The sequence below is a fragment of the Rhinolophus sinicus genome, linkage group LG06, assembly GCF_036562045.2.
Source record: "Rhinolophus sinicus isolate RSC01 linkage group LG06, ASM3656204v1, whole genome shotgun sequence".
Taxonomy (NCBI): Eukaryota; Metazoa; Chordata; class Mammalia; order Chiroptera; family Rhinolophidae; genus Rhinolophus; species Rhinolophus sinicus.
The window spans coordinates 150,813,372-150,831,731 of NC_133756.1; the positions used below are offsets into that span (position 1 = coordinate 150,813,372).

General features: G+C 42.4%; 1 protein-coding gene across 2 annotated transcripts in view; it reads left to right on the forward strand.

Moving 5' to 3' along the window:
* Positions 1-7,594: 7,594 nt before the first annotated feature.
* Positions 7,595-18,360, forward strand: part of TTC17 (tetratricopeptide repeat domain 17) — a 96,479-nt gene continuing 85,713 nt past the window's right edge. Inside the window, exon 1 of one of the 2 annotated variants that reach the window (XM_019746414.2) lies at positions 7,595-7,791. In XM_019746414.2, coding sequence (XP_019601973.2) covers positions 7,633-7,791 — 159 coding nt within the window. In that variant the 5' untranslated portion in view covers positions 7,595-7,632. The remainder of the gene's footprint in view (positions 7,792-18,360) is intronic. The other variant, XM_019746413.2, reaches the window with a different exon arrangement.

The following is an 18,360-nucleotide window of genomic DNA, read 5'->3' on the forward strand; positions in this document are numbered from 1 at the left end:
CATTATGAAATAATTTCCATCCTCAAGTTAATATGCAAAGCAAGTTGGAACTTCTTAATTTGACTATCAGCCTATATTAAAGTCTTCATGATGTAGCACCAAAGATGGTTACGAATATTCAACAGCCAAAATTTAAATGGAGCAGAACAAGACAACTAAGTTCCCTTGGTGATCATATCCTGTGGCTTTGATACCATCTATACGCTAAGGACTGCCAAGTTCCTATGTCCATTATTTCTTGTCCAGAGTTTCACAACAACCTCCTAACTGATTTTCCTGCTATTACACTTGACTCTCTACAGCATGTTCTAAACACAGCAGCAGACATCCACTGTGCTATCTGAAGCTATTCGGTGGCTCCTCGATTCTGAATAAAGAGCAAACACATTGCCATGGCTTTTAACTTTTGACCTCAGCCGCTACTCTTCCCCTCCATCACTCTGCCCGAGTCAGTTGGCTTCATGCAGGCCAGGCAAAAACCCACTCCTGCCTTACCGTGTTCCCCCGAAAATAAGACCTAGCCGGACCATCAGCTCTAATGTGTCTTTAGGAGCAAAAATTAAGACGTGGTCGCTAGGTCTTTTCAGGGAAACATGGTAGAATCTTTGCACTAGCCATTCCCTCTAGCCACTTGTTCCCTTATATCTTGCTTGCCTAACTCCATCTTCAAATCCTCAAAGATCACCTCAAGGAATCCTATTTAATACTGTAATGCCCCTTTTTACCCTACCATATGTTCTCTGGCACATTTGCCAACTTCTAATGTACTATATAATTTGCTTGTATGTTTACTCTGTCTCCCCCAGTGTAATGTAATGTGGCCAAAATGCCACAAAGGTAAGGATTTTTCCATGGTGGTCACTGGTAATTGCACGTATCTAAAATACTACATGGTACACAGTAAACTTTCAATAAACAAGTGAAAGGCAGTGTTTGGGGCTCGGGATGTAGTGGTGAACAAGACAGGCAAACTCATGATGGAGTTTACATTCTATTCTCCAGAGCCTCATAAGCTGACTTCAGAGAGCAGTGTTATGAGGACACTAAAGCGTTCTAATACGATAAATGTGTAAGAGCTAGCCTAGAAAGAATGGTTAGAAACAGCATCTGAGGAATTCATCTGAGCTGAGACCTGGGTGATTATTTGGAGCCAACCTAGTGAAGATTTCAAGGAAAAGTATTTGAGATCGAGGCAACAAGACCTCCAGAACACGTGGCTTTAAGACGGTGCTCAAGAATGGGCTATCTCAAAGCTTGTAGTTTCCTAACCTCGACCCGAGAACTTCTAAACTCATCTACTAAGACAGTGAACCACTTTCAGTAACTCAGAGGGCACCATGTTCCTTCTGATGTTGAAGCATGTTTCCTCCATCTGTAAAATCATTGTTCGAAGCAACCCCCACTCCTCTCTTCATCTGGCTGACTCATCCTACAGGCAGGTCAGACTAGATTTGACCATTCACCTGTGTGCTCCCTCAGCTCACTATCCTCCCCCCCCTCCCCATTTTAGAAACTATAAGAGGAACTCAAATTTTCAGTTCTGGGTGGGTAGAAAAACAGCAAGTGAGACTTAATTCTAGCAAATGTAATAGAAACTAAAACTTTAACTAACTAAATCTAATTTATCAAAAACCTAAGAAATTGTAGATTTGTTCCGAGAGGTGGTACATGTATTCCCCAAAACTAATGTAACCATAAGTAAGAAAATCCAGTAAAATTCTGGTCATCATAAAGAGTTGATACTAGAAATAAGATCTGAGACAAAGCCTAGACAGAATACTAAATACAGTTCCAGTCTATTACTCAAATACTAAGTAAAAAAGGAACAGAGATGAGCAAATAAAAGATGAGGGAATGGTATTCCTATGAGTTTCTCCTCATAGGAATACCATTTAGCATGCCATAAGTGATGGACGTCAAAAAGCACAAATTCATGAAAGGTTTTAATACAACAAACTTGGATTTAATCATAAAATCCGGATATTGAAACTTAGGGGTACGTAAGGGAGTAAAACAGTATAAACTTTAGCTACGTATAGAATGAATAGTCACAATACAAATACTCCATAGAAACTGTCCCCAAATGTATTAACAGCTGCAAAGATTTGGATAAGTTAATGGCTGGTAAGTGTATCTGGAAAATTCTTTGGAGGCTGACCATCATGCTATCCTCCTGAGCTCACTGAACACTTGGTTTCATCCACAGTAGTCCTCATGCTTCAGACTGCCTGATCTATTTGGCAAACTATTTCTAAGTGGAATTCCTATGTATTATGTATCTTCTGCCTCCCCTTTGAGAATCCTCTTCACTTTGCATATGGCTGTTGGAGAGCGACACCTGTACAGCCCTTCCTGCCATAACCAGCTTTCCTCCCTACACCCCCTCTCAACCTCCATCAATTTAAAATTGCTCTAAAGGAATTAACCATATGTAGTAGGTTTCCAATAATTCCTTCCACTCCTGCTCGAACTTGCTGCTTCACTTCTCAGGATGAGTCCATTTCAGTTTCCCCTTGAATCTGGGCCTGCCTTGTTACTTTCTTTGACCAATAGAATGCAGAAGTGAAACTGCCAGCTCAGGGCCTGGTTCCCCAGGAGCCTGGCAGCTTCTACTTGAGCCCTGAACCACCACGTCAGAAGTCTATTCACTACCCTGACACAGAGAGAGGCCCAGCCACTCCAGCTAAAGCACTATGCATGTGAGTGAAGCCAATTTAAGACACTCCAGCCCAAGGTCCCAGCTGAATGCAGCTTTCTGAGTGATTCCCCAGCCAACAGCAGGAAGAGAAGAACCACCCAGCTGAGTCCAGCCAACAAACTAGGAAGAAACAATCATGTTTTAAAACTTAAAATTTAAGCCACTAAGATTTAACTTGATTGACTATGAAGCAAAAGATAATCAATTAACAGAATTTAAACCAGTGTTAACTCTTTCGCGTATTTATATCTTAAGTATTTTTTCTAAGGAATAAACAGTATAGAGATATTCTGCAACTTTCAGATAAAATGGCCCAAGGGAGGAAATTAATAATCCAGAAAGATCATTTTATCATTGTCCAATTCCTAGCTTCAAAAATTCTGTAATTCATAATGAGTAAATAAAGGACCTATTTGCTAAAATACTTATGTCATGCGGGGTGGCCTGCGGGGTCTCTGCTCCCGCTCCCCACATAAGAACGCAGGACATGGTGAGGCCAAAAAGGAACACCCACAGAGCCATAGGTAGGGAAGTCATGCCACTATAGTCTCACTGGCAGCTGGGTTGGAGACACAGGAAGCAGGAGTCACACTGTCTGCAACCTGCTGTCCACTTCTCTGCAATCCGCAACCCGCAGTCCGCCGTGCTAACTGCAATTTGCGTTTGCCAGCCCAGCCACCATCTTCTTGCTAGCCCCCATTTTCTGCTAGTGTAGCCACAGCAGTTATATTAGTGGCCAATGGCTCACTGGTTACAGCTGACGGCCAACTAGCCACAGCTGATGGCCATGCAATCACAGTTGATGGCCATTTACTACCTGAGCCAGCACCTTTCCACGTGAGGCCGAGAGCCTGGAAACTGCACTCCTGGCTCTGTCCCCACAACTTCACATTGAAAGACCAACTTATATGCAGTTACAGGTTTTCCCATCATTTGTTCAACTGAAAATTGAATCACAATTCAGAAAGATCAGAGATTTTGTCAACTACCATCCTATATTTCTATAGATTTTATCTAAGAATCTAAAAAAGTATAATTAAAATGAAAAAAGAAATATCAAGTCTTACAACAGAATAAACGAAGAGTAACAAGTGATCTATCTGGATGTAGAAAATAAGTAGCAACAATATTATTTACGTTAAAATTTTTATTTCATTCACATAACATGGGAAAGCTACTTTTCTGAGAAGGCTAAAGAACTAAGTCAGCAAATTAACCACTGAAGTATGAAAGATAAGAATATATTTGTATGTGAAATGCTTCCTGCCCTCAGATGCTAATGGTCTAACTGAACAAAGAATTAAGCTTAGCTGTTCAAAATTTACAAAGTAATATCACAAAGTAACATGGTATTAATTGTCGTATTAGTGTTACAGAAATCAGAGGGAGCAAACAGAAATTGACAGACTTTTTTACAATCAGGGATTTGAAATGTACCTTAAATAATAGATTTGAAAAGGAAGAGCAAGGAAGGGATTTCAGGCAGGGAACAGGACGAGCAATAGCACTTCTAATAGCACTACTTACTGTAGATCTAAGAGTAGATTTTGGCAGTCAGGACCTGTGCAGGCATAATTCTAAGACCCGCAATGATCTTTGCCCTCATAATATCTTCTCCCTTGAATGTGGGGAGAACATGTGAGTAATTCCTGTGATTTATCATGTTATGCGACAAAAGGAATTTTTGCAGATGCCATTAAGGTTGGTAATCAGTTTATTTGGGGTTAATCAAAAGATTATCCAGGTGGGTCTTATCTAATGACGTGAGCCCTTTAAATCTGGGCTTAGAAATCAGAGATGGAGGAAGTCGAGATATTCAAGCAGTAAAGGTTTTCCTGCATGCCTTGAAGGAACAGATGCCATATCGAGAGGGCCATGTGGAAAGGGATGGTGGGTGGCTGTCATGCAGGGTCTCAGCTCCCGCTCCCCGCACAAGAACACAGGATATGGTGAGGCTGAAAAGGAACAACGGAGCCACAGATAGGGGGTTCATACCACTATATTCTCGATGGCAGCTGGCTGAGACACTAAAGTAAACATCTGCCAGTACGCCAACAGGGGGTCTTCCTGCACCCCAGTCTCGCTAGCAGCCGGGCAAGACACAGGAAGTAGGATCCACAGGATCCACAATCTGCCATCCGCTTGCTAACCGCACTCGCTAGCCGCAATCCGCTCTGCTTGTCTGCCAATCAATCTTGCCAGCGTAGCCACGGCTATTATATTAGTGGCTAATGGCTAACCGGCAACAGCTGATGGCCATCCAGCCACAGCGGATGGCCATCTAATAGCCGAGACAGCACGTTTCCACATGAGGCCAAGAGCTTGGAAAGTGCTCTCTGGGACTCTGTCCCTACAGTGGCCTTGGAGTTGAGAATGGCCACAGTCAGCAGCTAGCAAAAAAAACTGGGACCTCAGTCCTCCAACGGCAAAGATCTGAATTCGGCCAAGAACTTGAAAGAGCTTGGAAGAGGCCGCCAAGCCTCAGATGAGATTGCAGCCTTACCATCTTACATGGTATCAGTCATGTAAGATACCAAGCAGAGAACCTAGCCACACCATGCCAGACACTTGACCCACGGAAACTGAGAAGTACGTTAAGCTGCTAAATTTGCAGTAATTTATCACACAGCAATAGAAAGCTAATATAGGATCCCAAAGGACAAGTATTGTCATTTAGGGAAAACAGAGGTAGGTGGTAGATTAATGTTACAGAAGCTATGATTCTACCCCTTTACAGGTTAACTTGTGAGTTGTGAGTGTCAAAGAAACTGCTGATGGCCGAAATATGTGATGTTGAGGCTTCTCTCAAACTCCATCCAGACTCAGGCTCCAGAGTCAGGTATTAATATATCTGAGTCCAAATCTGAGTTCTGATGCTTATTAGCTGTATGATCTCGGCCAAATTACTTAACCAGCCTACACCTGGTGAATTAGCAAACATTAATAAGAACTATGCGTGTACAGTGCCGAATATGATTAAACACTACACGTTAGATGATGATGATGATTGCCATTATTTAGCAGCTTTATACGCAAGTAAGAGTTGACTTCTATGCCTTAAAATAAGATGCTGAGGGGTGGCCAGATGGCTCAGGTGGTTAGAGCGCGAGCTCTCAATAACAAGGTTGCAGGTTCAATTCCCACATGGGATGGTGGGCTGCGCCCCCTGCAACTAAAGATTGAAAACAGCAACTGGAGTTGGAGCTGAGCTGCGCCCTCCACAACTAGATTGAAGGACGACTTGGAGCTGATGGGCCCTGGAGAAACACACTGTTCCCCAATATTCCCCAATAAAATATTTAAAAAATAAAATAAAAATAAGATGCTGAGAACAAAGGTACTCCATCACTTGGCACTTCTCTATTTCAAAACTTTGGAACATTTCTACTGCCTATGTTTAAACTCCTAGGTATGACATATAACAAACCCTTACATCTGCCATCAGTTTCACCTTTTCACTCTTATTGTTTATTCTGCCTGAATCAGCACCTTTGCTCCAAGCCTTTCACCTGGTTGGTTGCTCTCCCTTCTACACAGGAGCCCTATTAGCCTACATTTCAATTGCTAACTTGCGAACACCCTACTTGATTGCACACTGATGAGTGGTTAGATTTCCATACCCAGTGTCTAGCACAGTACTAGGCAAAAGCAGATAAGTCATACATTTTTAATGAAATGAATGTTCATTACTTCAGCCCTCAAGGAAAGCTGCTCTCGGAAAGAACGAAAAACCAATGCTGTGCATGGCTTCCAGTTGGCAATTCTTTTTCCTGCAATACACCAGTGTAGGGAAGTGGTCTGGCAAAATTCTCACCCTCCTTTTCTCAGAAAGAAAACCAAAAGCATAATGAACCTAAATACAAATGACACACCAAGCTAGAAAGCAGCCCGAGATACCTAAAACAATACATCTAAACTGGAAGCTAGAGGCCGGGCTAGTCACTTGGCCTGCGTGTTGGTTTATTAATGGGAAGTGCTTCTCAAACTTGAATATACATACCAGTCACGTGGGACTCCGGTTAAAAGGTAGAATCTGATGGGGAGGGAAGAGCCGAGAATGTGGTTTTCTAATCAGCTCCCACGTGATGCCAATGCTTCTGGTCTCCAAACCTAGACCTCAGACCTACACTGCCCAATAAGGTAGCCGCATGTGGCCATTAAGTCCCTGAAATCCCGACAGTTTGAATTTAGACGCGCTGTAAATGTAAAATACATACTGGTTTTGAAGACTTAGTACAAAAAAAAAAATCTTACTAATTTGTACGGAATTAGTTCCGTAATTAGTTCATATTGAACCAATATTTTGTGCATAATGGGTTAAAAGTGTTAGTTATTTCGCTCTTTTCTTTTAGAGTACATAGGCGGTTCCTGGCTCACATTGTATTTCTACTGGACGGCGCGGCCTTAGACTAACAACCGTCCAGATTCTGAAGCTTCCACTGCTGTGAGGCTTTAAGAATAAAAGATAACACATCTCTTCCCTTAGGTGTTTCGAAAGCATACCTTTTATTTCCCCACTATTTTACACAACCAGAAATAATAAGATAACAGCTAAGGCTTTGTGTAATACGAGTATACATAGAAATACTTATATCTATTCTCAGTCCTCTCGTTTAGGCGTAGGCTCCACCTAGCACACCAGGTACTTTCAAGTCCCTCCGGGTCCCACGCCCGAGATCGGCTCACACGCAGAGGAACAACAGCAAAAAAGCGGTCTCCGACCTGACACCAGGATGGGCCAGCCGCCGGAGACCACGCTTCCCGGTCGCCCACACCGAGGTCGAGGAAGCGGCTCGTCAGCCGACAGCGTCCCTTCGACTCCTCCTCCTCCTCCTCCTCCTCCTCCTCCTCCTCCGGCGCCGACCTCCCCAAGATGGCAGGCGGCGGGGGCCCGCTTCCGCTTCCGGTGTAAGCGGCCGGGCCGGGGGGGCAAGATGGCGGCTGCAGTCGGGGTTCGCGGCCGGTGCGAGCTGCCGCCTTGCTCTGGCCCAGGCTGGCTCTTCAGCCTTTCCGCCTTGCTCAGTATGGCGGCTCGAGGGGCCTTCGCCACCACCCACTGGGTCGTCACGGAGGACGGGAAGATCCAGCAGCAGGTAGTGGCCAGGACGTCCCTCTGCGCCCGCGCCCGCCCTCGCCTTAGAGGGATTCCCCGGCCGACCCCTGCCTGTTTGGCTCCGCGTGGCCCCGCCCCCAGCCTACCTTCCCACGGTCCCTGCGCCCCGGCCCGGGTGACCCCGGCGTCGCCCCCTCCCCACTTGTGTGTGCCCTGGCCCTTGCCTAGGACACCTGCGGGGTTTCGGGCTTCCACCCTTGGAGCCGCGCGCCGCGTGGGAGAGTCGCCGGGCGATGGGGGGTCGGGCCCTGGGGACATTTTCTCGTGCTCGGGCTCTAGAAACCCCACATTATTTATCCCTGCCTCTGGGTCCGCTCGGGCCCACGCGTCACCAGCTCTCCCCGAGGAAGTCGAAAGCAGGTGGCAGCGCCGGGATGTGAGCGAGTCCCAGGGTGGTGACAGCGACGGCATCCCAGACCTTGGGTCATTTAATGCTACTTCCCCCAGTCTCCTCTCCCACATGCTGGAATTCGTGTCAGGCTGCGGTGGTTTCAGCTGGTACCGTTACCCGGGTCAACGGGGGCTCATTAGACACGACACACTCTCCTTAGGAAGGAATTACTTCAAGACGCCTCTGGTGGCGTTGCCAGCATCTTTTCAGCTGTAACTGCCCTCGTTTCCCAGTGTACTTTGCATTGTTTCTTTACCTAGTTCCTGTGACCCAACCCCGCAAGGAGGATATGCGATTTCCCGGATTCTGGTATGCCTGAACGAATTTCTCAGACGAGAGACTGCTTTTCTTACATAACTTCGTGATTGCCTGCATTTTGTGAATGCTGGTGCCTAAAGAGTACGTGTGCGCGCTACAGAAACTTGGGAAGCGTAATGATTTTCAGCACTTGAGAGCAGTCCTGAAAAGTCCAGCCAACATTTAGAAAGTGAAGTGTGTCCCCCGTGCAGTTTAGCCCACTGATCTCAAATGTATTCACCATTTTGTGAAATGACTAGACCTTAGGGTTGTGTGTCATGGACGGTGATAAGAAACGTGAACCTCACTTTGTGTAAAGGGTGGTGCACATTTAGATGTGCCATGTGATGCAAATTTTATCTCAAGTAGAATGAGTGAGTTAAACAAAATGTTTAAAAATCAGCGTTAGTATTGGTGAGTGGTTTTCAGTATATCTGAGAAAAGACTGACTTTCGGATGGGGTGGCATTTTCTCTATCCCTAACTTATAGTAGAAAAAAATTTCCTTTTCATGGTCATACCAGCTGCGATTTAAAATATATGTGTTTCATAAACCCTAGAAAACACTGCAAGTTCTTCTAACAAAAGATGGGAAATTTTATCTGAGTCCTAGTTGCTTCTCCCTTCTTTTGTTTCTTGATGATGGTTTTCCCTGAGGCCCTCATGAAGGGAGAAGTGGAATTAAGTTGCTCCTGCTGCAATTTGGGGAGCCCTTCTCTTACTGGCTCTTCTGCAATATTGTTTTTGGCCACAGCTATTTATGCTCTGTGACATTGATTTCTCCTTCCCATTTTGGTCTCCTGCCACTCAGCTGAGAAAGTAGCCCATCTGAAAAGTGAAAGCTGGTAGAAATTGAGTACTTATATGCTGAACATGGCAGTGGGAAAGTAGAATCTGATTTGGTTTTTGTTTTTTAAGAAATTCCTTCTTTTTCACATTGGATATGTATGTTTTAGTGGGGAAAGGCTGACGGGTTGCTGGTAACTTGCCTCAGAAAGGGAGAAATCAGAAGCATTTTCTGGATCTCTGCCAAGTCACCCCTGCAGTAAGTAGTTAGGCTTAAAGTTAGGGAAGCAAGATTTCTTTATCACGTGCCTTTTTTAATGATCCTTTTCAGTGAATTTTCCAATATTTTGCTACATAACATTTGCTTAAGTTCAGGCAACCAAAAAAATTTATACTAGAAGAAATAAAGTTGATGACTACATTGTAACAAGAGGCTAAGCAAGGAAAGTTGGATTTAATCCGAGAAAATGCAGTACGTATAAATAAAGTAAGAGTTGGATACCGTGGTCAGCTTCTGAGTTCCACTGTGATAGCTGTGCGTGCATTACCTATGCTGCCCTTCCGGCAGTAATTTGAATGTAGGCAGAATCCAAACCAGTTTAAACCTGTTTAAATTAGATATGATAGGTCAGAGTTTCCATGGTGAACCTGGAGAAGTACTTATGAATTAAGAATCTGAACTGCCCAAACTGCAGACTTAAATCGGGACATTTTTCCATCCTTATAGTTACAGTTTTAAGTACAGTAAGCAGCTCTTCCCAGGAGAAGAGAACATTCATCTGTTTTTTCTATTTCTAGCCTTAGCAGATGATAAAGATAGGCACCCACAAGTTACAGACTACACGCTTGCGAACATGAGGATATATTCAAAGCTTCAGTCAGAGCGAAGAAGCGGACATTCCCTCCAAGCAGCCTCCTCACAGTTCAATCAGGGGCTGCTTCTGGCAGACTGTAGCAGGTGGGGAGCACTTGGCATGGCAACTCAGGAAATTGTTCCTTTCCTCAGTCCTTGCTCCAGCTAGGAAGCCTGTCTTCTGTGTTTTTAGGCTTCGTGCTTACTGAGCTGCCAGTGAACTCCCAGGAGAATTGTCCAGGAAATCCCGGGGCTGGGATGTGAAGAGAAGGCTCCATCGCTAAGTTCATTGGCCACTGCCATCTGGGGATGTGTAAGCAAAGGCCCCTCCTCTCCTCATCCTGACCAGCTCTGTGCTTTTCTCCCAGCTGTGGGCTTTGGCATACTTCTGAACCCCAAGTGTCCCTGTACCTGAAAACCCTCTCACTTTAGTTCAGCAGATGTCCCTAACTTGGAGTCCACGGACTTAAGGAGTAGGCTCCTAAAACCTGGTCACTAAGAGGATCTAAATGTGTGTAATCAGGCGAATGCATCTTCTGGTTGACTTCATTGTCAACCAAGACGAGGCTTCAAGATAAACATTTTTTGTTTCATTTTGGTGTTCTCTTTCCTTAATTACTAGTGTGGCAACATCTGTTTTCAATTTTTATTAAAAGTGTGTGGCAATTCACTTACATTGAAGGTTAAATAAACTTTTGTGAATTAGACCAAGAACATAGCTACTCTGTATCACATCATTTCTGTGGGAAAATTAATGCTTCCTGTTCTGAATTACCAGCTAACAGATGAACTCTTGAAACGTTACCAGTTTGTTAGTTGCAGACTTGTTGAATCGAGAAGTTGTACGTCTAGCACTGGGTTTACTGCCTCTGGATATTCTCTTTGTAAGTGGAGATCTAAAAATTTAAATACAGTACCATCTTTACCACCTCTCCTATAACATTATAACATTTATTTTCTTGCCTACTGTTTCACTCTCCTCCAGTCTTAGCATAGAATTTTAGATTTGGAAAAATTCTTTAAGAATATGTTACAGCTCATAGGAGAGAAAGTCACCCAAAGTCACACAACTAATGAATGGCATTTAGTTGTAACAGTAAATTAAAATGTATTTATTGGCAGTAGCATGGAAGTGAGTACTTTATAAGCCCAAAGTTTGAAGTGTTTTTTTTACCCTCTGATAACACCTACACATAAAGGAATAGAAAGAAAAATGAAAGCGAAAATGGGAATATTGAAGTACGTATCTTTTTCCAATTGGTAAACTGTGCAACGTGTTTTGTAGTGACTTCAAATTGGGGGTGGGTGGACAGGGGAGGGTCCCAAAGAGGTATGAATTAATTTAGGGGTTGTTTAGTCATTTTGCCTCCTATCAGGCAAATGTCTTCAGAATACAGATCCTTTTAACTGCTTAGAACAAATGAGGTTTCTGACAAAACATGCTCGGAAGCCTACCACCTTAGACAAACAACTGTTTGATAAGTGACTATTGCAGTAGCAATGGCCTAAGAGCCTCCGGATTTAGTTGGACAAACAGGCTAAATCTTCATCTCTGTTGGTATTTAATAGCTGATACGTGAAGGAGTGGTTTGATGTTGATCTGATATAAAGTATTTGGTTAATCTGGGAGAGATATCCGTATGGTACCCTGAAGCTGACAGCTTTATTTCAGTGCTTTTCAAAATGGAACCCACTTTGTTGTCATGGAGCAGCATTTCCTGTTTATACCCTTCAGGGATTCACTTGGATCTGAGAGGTCATGGTAGTTATTCACTAACTTGCTCAGCACCTGCTAAACCTTTGCAATTTGTCTTAGACTATGGCATCTAAGTGATCTTATTCAATCCATCTTTTTAGATATTTCCTACTAGTATGTGTCTTCTTATAAATGACCCAGGTATTGATTTTGTTTATACTGTAGAGTAGTAATAGGAACTTGGAGATAAATAGAGATAAATTATAACTTTAAATACTCTTCCCAATTATTTATTGAACACGTATGTATTGACTGCTTACGTTTCGCCACCCACTTAGCTTGGGTGTATATGCACTTTTCCATTGGCGACAGTACTTCCAGCTTCATATGACCAAATCTAAACTCATTTTCACCCCTACAATTGTGTCATGCTCTGTTTTCCCAAATTTAATGAAAGACACCACCATTCACCATCCACCCGTTGGCCCACATCAGAAACCTAATTGTCTTCTTTAATTTCTCCCTCTCCCCTGCTCCTTACCAACATCTTTCAATTGTACTTTCTGATTATATCTTACTTCTCCCCATACCACTACCATTACTCTTGAATTAAAGTAATTCAAGAACTGTAATGAAAATTTGAATTACAAAAATAATGCGTGGCATTATAAAAATAAATGTCTAACATGGGAGTATTTAAAGTAATCAAGTGAAGTCCTCCCACCTCTACCCATTCTCACTCCCCAAGGAAAACTGCCTGTAACAGTTTGGTACATATTCCAGGATACGGTCCAAATTCTTTAACATGTCATCTGATCTGACCCTTCCTGCTTTCTAAGTCTTATCTCTGCTAATCCTTGAGTACCCCACCCTAACCCCAAAGTATACACACTTAACCATACTTAACTTTTGTCAACATCCCCAAATATTCTCTGTTCTCACTTGCTTCTGGGCTTTCGCACACATTCTTCCCCCGAGATGTCCCAATCTGGCTCAGTCATGCTCTTCACAACTTAAATGTCACTTTCTCAGGGAAGCTTCTGTAACGCCCAGATTTGAATAAGCTGTTCTTTCTATGTGCTTTCAAAGCATCCTGTATTCCTTTGTGAAAGTGTTTACCATACCATGTCGTGTCTGTTTACTTCTGCAAAAGCCCTGCTACCATGTTTCCCTGAAAATAAGACCTATCTGGACAATCAGCATCAAAGCATCTTTTGGAGCAAAAATTAATATAAGACCCAGTCTTATTTTACTATAACATAAGATCAGGTATAATATATAATATAATATAATGTAATATAATTAATATAAGACCGGGTCTTATATTAATTTTTGCTTCAAAAGATGCATCAGAGCTGATGGTCGACTAGGTCTTATTTTCAGGGAAACACGGTAGATGGCTGCATGCTGCATGAAAGGAGTGGCGATAGCCCTCCTCTCTGCGGCGCCAGCATCTCTCACACTGGTTGATCACATAGGCTGCAATAGTATCTGCTGAATGGATGATATAAGGAAATGTGAGAAGAGATTCCCGCCTTTTAGGATTTGACCGACCCGTTGTCTGCAGGAAGCCTTACAATACTGATTATGCAGTAGTCATTGGAGACCAGCCAAAAGGAAGCCTCAGACTTCCAGGAGATCTTTAAAGCTCTCAGGAACCCATCAGTGAATTAGCCCGTAGGCCTTCAGAAACGGCACTGTGCACAGGTGAGAAGAGCCCCAATTTCGGCGATTACGCTTGCCCATCTACTGTGATGGTTGTGTGTGCATGGCAAGTCATCCGCTTTGATGCCAATGTTATATCTAAAAGGTCAACTTTATTGTTCAGACATCAAAAAGTATAGAGAAGCAACAAGAGAAGAAAAAGTGACAAACAAGAAAAACAGAAAAAAAATTGCAAAGGACAGAGGTGAGCGAATGAGAAGTGGCAGATGCACCGTTGAGGAGGGATTAGGATCGGCTATTGGGTTCAGCAGTTGCTGCAGTGAACAGAAGGCAACCTGACAGTGAGGCAGAAGGGGGCTTGCCGGCCCATCAGGTCAAAAATTAGACCAGCTTTGCACTCTGAAATGTAGGGGGCAGGGTGTGCACCGTACCTGTATCTCAGCTGTATTCCATGATGGCAAAAGCAAGACGAATTCCGCTGCGGAGTGTCTCTTTTGTAGCCAGATACCCCAAAAGAGTCGTTTGTGCTCACAGATTCTCCTCCCTCTCTTTGTATAGGCCTCTTATTAAACCCACTCTAATCAGTCCTTCATCCCCACCGTTCTTGTCAAGATACCTGGGACGTTCCATATTGCCAAATCAATAGTTAGTTCTGAGTCATCTTAACTGGTACTTAGCAACCCAGCATTTGTCCTCATACCTTATTGAACTAATTTTGTACATGGCTTCCAGGACATACACATTCTTCCCCTGAGATGTCCCAATCTGGCTCGCTCATGCTCTTCACAACTTAAATGTCACTTTCTCAGGGAAGCTTCTGTAACGCCCAGATTTGAATAAGCTGTTCCTTCTAAATCCCTGGCCGTGACTTCTCATTCTCTTGTGCTGAATTCTTATTCTTGAGTCTTAAATACTGGTGTGCCCCTTTTCTTCCCTTCGTACATGTGCTCATCATATGATCTTATGCTGTCTCAAGCATAAAATACCATATACTTTCTGAGGACTCCCAAATTATATCTGCAGTCTTTCTCTGAACTCCAGATTTATATATCCAACTGCCTACTCAACATCTTAGGTCCATCCATCTGGACTTAGCTGTCCAGTAGACATCACAGATACATCATGTCCTAAACTGAACTCCTGATTTCCCACCCCACCCCACCAGAACTTAATTGCTCAGGTCCAAAATCTTGGTGTTTTCCTTGACTCTTCTTTTTCTCACATCTCATACCCAATCTATCAGTAATGTCAACTTTACATCCAAAATATATCCAGGATCAAGCTGTGTCTTTCCACCTCTACTTCTACAATCCTAGTCCAGACTCTTCATCTCTCTCCTGAACCTAAGCACTAGCTTCCAAACTGCTCTCCTTGCTTTTTGCCCCATGAAGTCTATTCTCCCCAGGGCATCTTAAGTGATCTTTTAAAAACCGTGAGTCTGGTCATGTCACTCCCTCAGGGTTTGTGGGGGAAAGGAAGCAAGGAGCATCCGAAAACCTTCAGTGGTTTCCCATCACACTTAATAAAACTTCGAGTTTTCACTGTGGCTTGTATGGCCCTGCAAGACCTGGGACCTGGCCCGTGGCCACGTGTCTGCCCCAGATACCACTTTCCCTCTTGTATGCTGTGCTTCAGCCACACTAGTCTTTGGGATGTTTTTCAAAGCACCAAGTTCGCTTGTTCTCGCTCCTTCGTCTCTGCCTGAAACACTCTTCTGCAGATATCATGTCTCTTCCCCTCTCTTCTTTCATGTCACCTCTTTTCTAAAAGCAGCACCTAAAACAGCATCTCCTTCCATCACTCTGTCTTCTTGCTCTGCTTCATTTTTCTTCACAGCATTTATTATTGACACTACATTGTAATATAGATTTCATTGCCTGTCTACAAGAAAGTAACCTCTATGAAGGCGACAACTTTGGTTTGGTAATGCCAAGGCCTAAAACAGTGCCTGACCTATGGTGTACACTCAGGAAATACTGAGTCGGTGGGAGGAAGAGAGAGGATGTGCGTAACTGTGTGTACGTAATTACTTACACTTATAATGGCTCGCGTATGTCATATCAGCATACTGAAGGGCCGCCTTCATTGTATAGTCTGGAGGAGGGACAGTGAGTCCCCTTCCTCCCTTCCCTCTGTTGTGAATAAAAGGTCTAGGCAACCTGAGACTCCTCGAAGAACACAGTGTCTCTGAACCAGAGTTGCAAAATGATGCCTCAGATATCTGCATTCCTGGTGCCTGTTTGAACATATGCCTCTCCAACATCCCTTTTGTGATATGCTCAAAGAACTGACATCAGAGATTGTGGCATTATTAAATTAATTGAATAATGTATACATTTCAGTAAGTCATTTACTATTAAGAAATTTCTTTAGTATAAACATGTGCAAAAGCATTTATTAAAAATCGATAAGGTCATGACAATTTTATATAAGCTAAGTATATATTTGCTTTCAAGACACTTTATTAGGAGTTGACACTGGACATCATGTTGTGCCTCCCATATTTGTTTAGTTAATAGTGATTACTTCATGCTAACTTGCAAAGAACTTATTATGCTTTTGTTGTTGTTATTATTATTATTATTAACATCTTCAGATCTTCACTTTCCCTCTGTGGCACTCAGTTATTTTTTAATAATTAAAATCAGGTGACTGGCAAGAGGAAACCGCCTCACCCCCCACTCCAAACCCCAAATGGTCAATCTTTTCCACCTTGGTGGAGAGTTGCTTAGTGGGGAGTTGAGGTGGGTAATTTATCTTTAGTAAAACTCAAGGGAATAGTACCTGCCAAAAGTGCCCCAATGGAGTCAGGGATGTTTTTACTTGAGCAAGTATTTGCTGAGTGCTTTTTGTTGCCCCTTATTACATTTGGCAGGCTCAGCTCATTCATTCAACACATGTTTGAATGATTTCTTGGTTAGGTACTTGGAATACAGCAGTGAGGGAGATAGTCCCTGTTTTCATAGAGTTTGCATTGATACAGTCATGCATAGAAGTGACTCTAATTTAGGATGTAACTTTTATTGTAATAAAAACAATTCAATGTCTATATTTCACTGAACATTTTACCAAGTGTTTTCATATTATCGCATTTTATCTTCATACAAAGCCAGTGAAATGTGGGTGTTGATCTTACCACTGAGTAAAGAAATTTAGGCTGAGTGTGATTAAATTCCTTGTCCAAGGCCATGCAGGTAGGAAGTGGCAGAGTATGAACTTAAGCTCAGTTTTGATTCTAAACTCTGTTCTGTTTTCTGCAGTGCTAAGCACTGTTACCAACAAGAACAAAAATTCTGTAGTTTTATTTGTAAAACAAATATCAAAAGTTTTTAAATTTTTGAATTTTTTTCTATTTTATAATTGAACTTAATTATAAAATATATGATCATTGTTCAAAGGTTTTTTTTAAGTTTCCTAGTATCTTATAAAATGAAAAGTGAAAATTTCGTAATTACTCACAATCCTTCTTCCTGGAAGCAATCACAGAATTATTTGTGTATTCTTCCAGAAAGTTCCTATGCGTTTGCAAACACATGTATAGATTTGTTTTAAACACACAGCTGGAAATATTTTGCCTCACAACTAACTTATTCACTTAATAAGACTTAAACATCTGTCCACGTCAAAAATAGAAAGTTATCCCTTTCTACCCTAAGAATGCATAATATTCAGTTCTATGGATATTCTGTAATTTATTTACCCAGTTCCCTAATGAGGGACATTAAGATTGTGTGCAGGTTTTTACTATTATAAGCAATGTTACAGTGGTGTTCATACATACATCTCTGAATGCTTCATGAGTGTGTTGAGTGTATCCATCTGTAAGATGAATTCTTTGAAATGCAATTTCCTGGTTCTAAGAATACATTATATTTAATTTTCTTAGATATTTCCAAATTGTCCTCCTAAGGGACTGCATCCGGAGTGTTTGATAATGCCCAGCAGTGTTTGGAATATGTAAAACCTTTGTTCATAATCCAATTCTAGTGAAAAACCAGTTATTCTATCTACTGCCCTTCATTAAATTGTGTTGTGGCCATGAATAGAAGTATGAACAAAAGGGAACCTTCAGTTCGGTTTTGTCTTCATAGAAAAATTAAACCTTTGTCGCTAATGCTTATTTCACACTTGTTGGGATTGCAATAAAAGAAATTAGTCAAGCCAGTTTCCTTTTTTCCCCACAGTTGATACTACTAATGTTTTGATGAGTAATCAAGTTGAGCTTTATACAGTTCTCTCTTTTAGAGCAGCAGTTTCCAGCATGAGTAGCAAATAATTTCCTGGCTGTTGAGTTTGCCATTACCTGAGTAATGATACCAAGTTAACTAAGGTTCACTTTCTGGCACTGATTTTAATGTTCCACTTCCAATGTTTGATGAACATATCTGACTTAGCTTGGGCTGCCATAACAAAATACCATGAACTGGGCCGCTTGCGCAACAGAAGTGTATTTCCTCACAGTTCTGAGGCTGGAAGTCCAAGATCAGAGTGTCAGCACAGCCAGGTTCTGGTGAGGCTCTCTTTTCTGGCTGTAGACAGGAGCTGCGTTCTTGCTGTGCCCTCACATGGCAGAGAGAAAGAAAGTAAGCTCTCTGGTGTTTCCTCTTATGAGGTCACGAAGCCCATCATGAGGGTCCCCACCTCATTACCTCATCTAAACCAAATTATCTCCCATAGACCTATTCTCTAATTACCATGACATTGGGGGTTAGGGCTTCAACATGTATTTTGGGAAGACACAGTTCAGTCCTCAGCACCCATCTAACTAAGAATTCTCAGGCTCTCGCCTGTTTTATTAATGACCATTATTTCTGTTGCTTCATGCATACTTACATTGCCATTAAAAATCGCCACAAATTGAG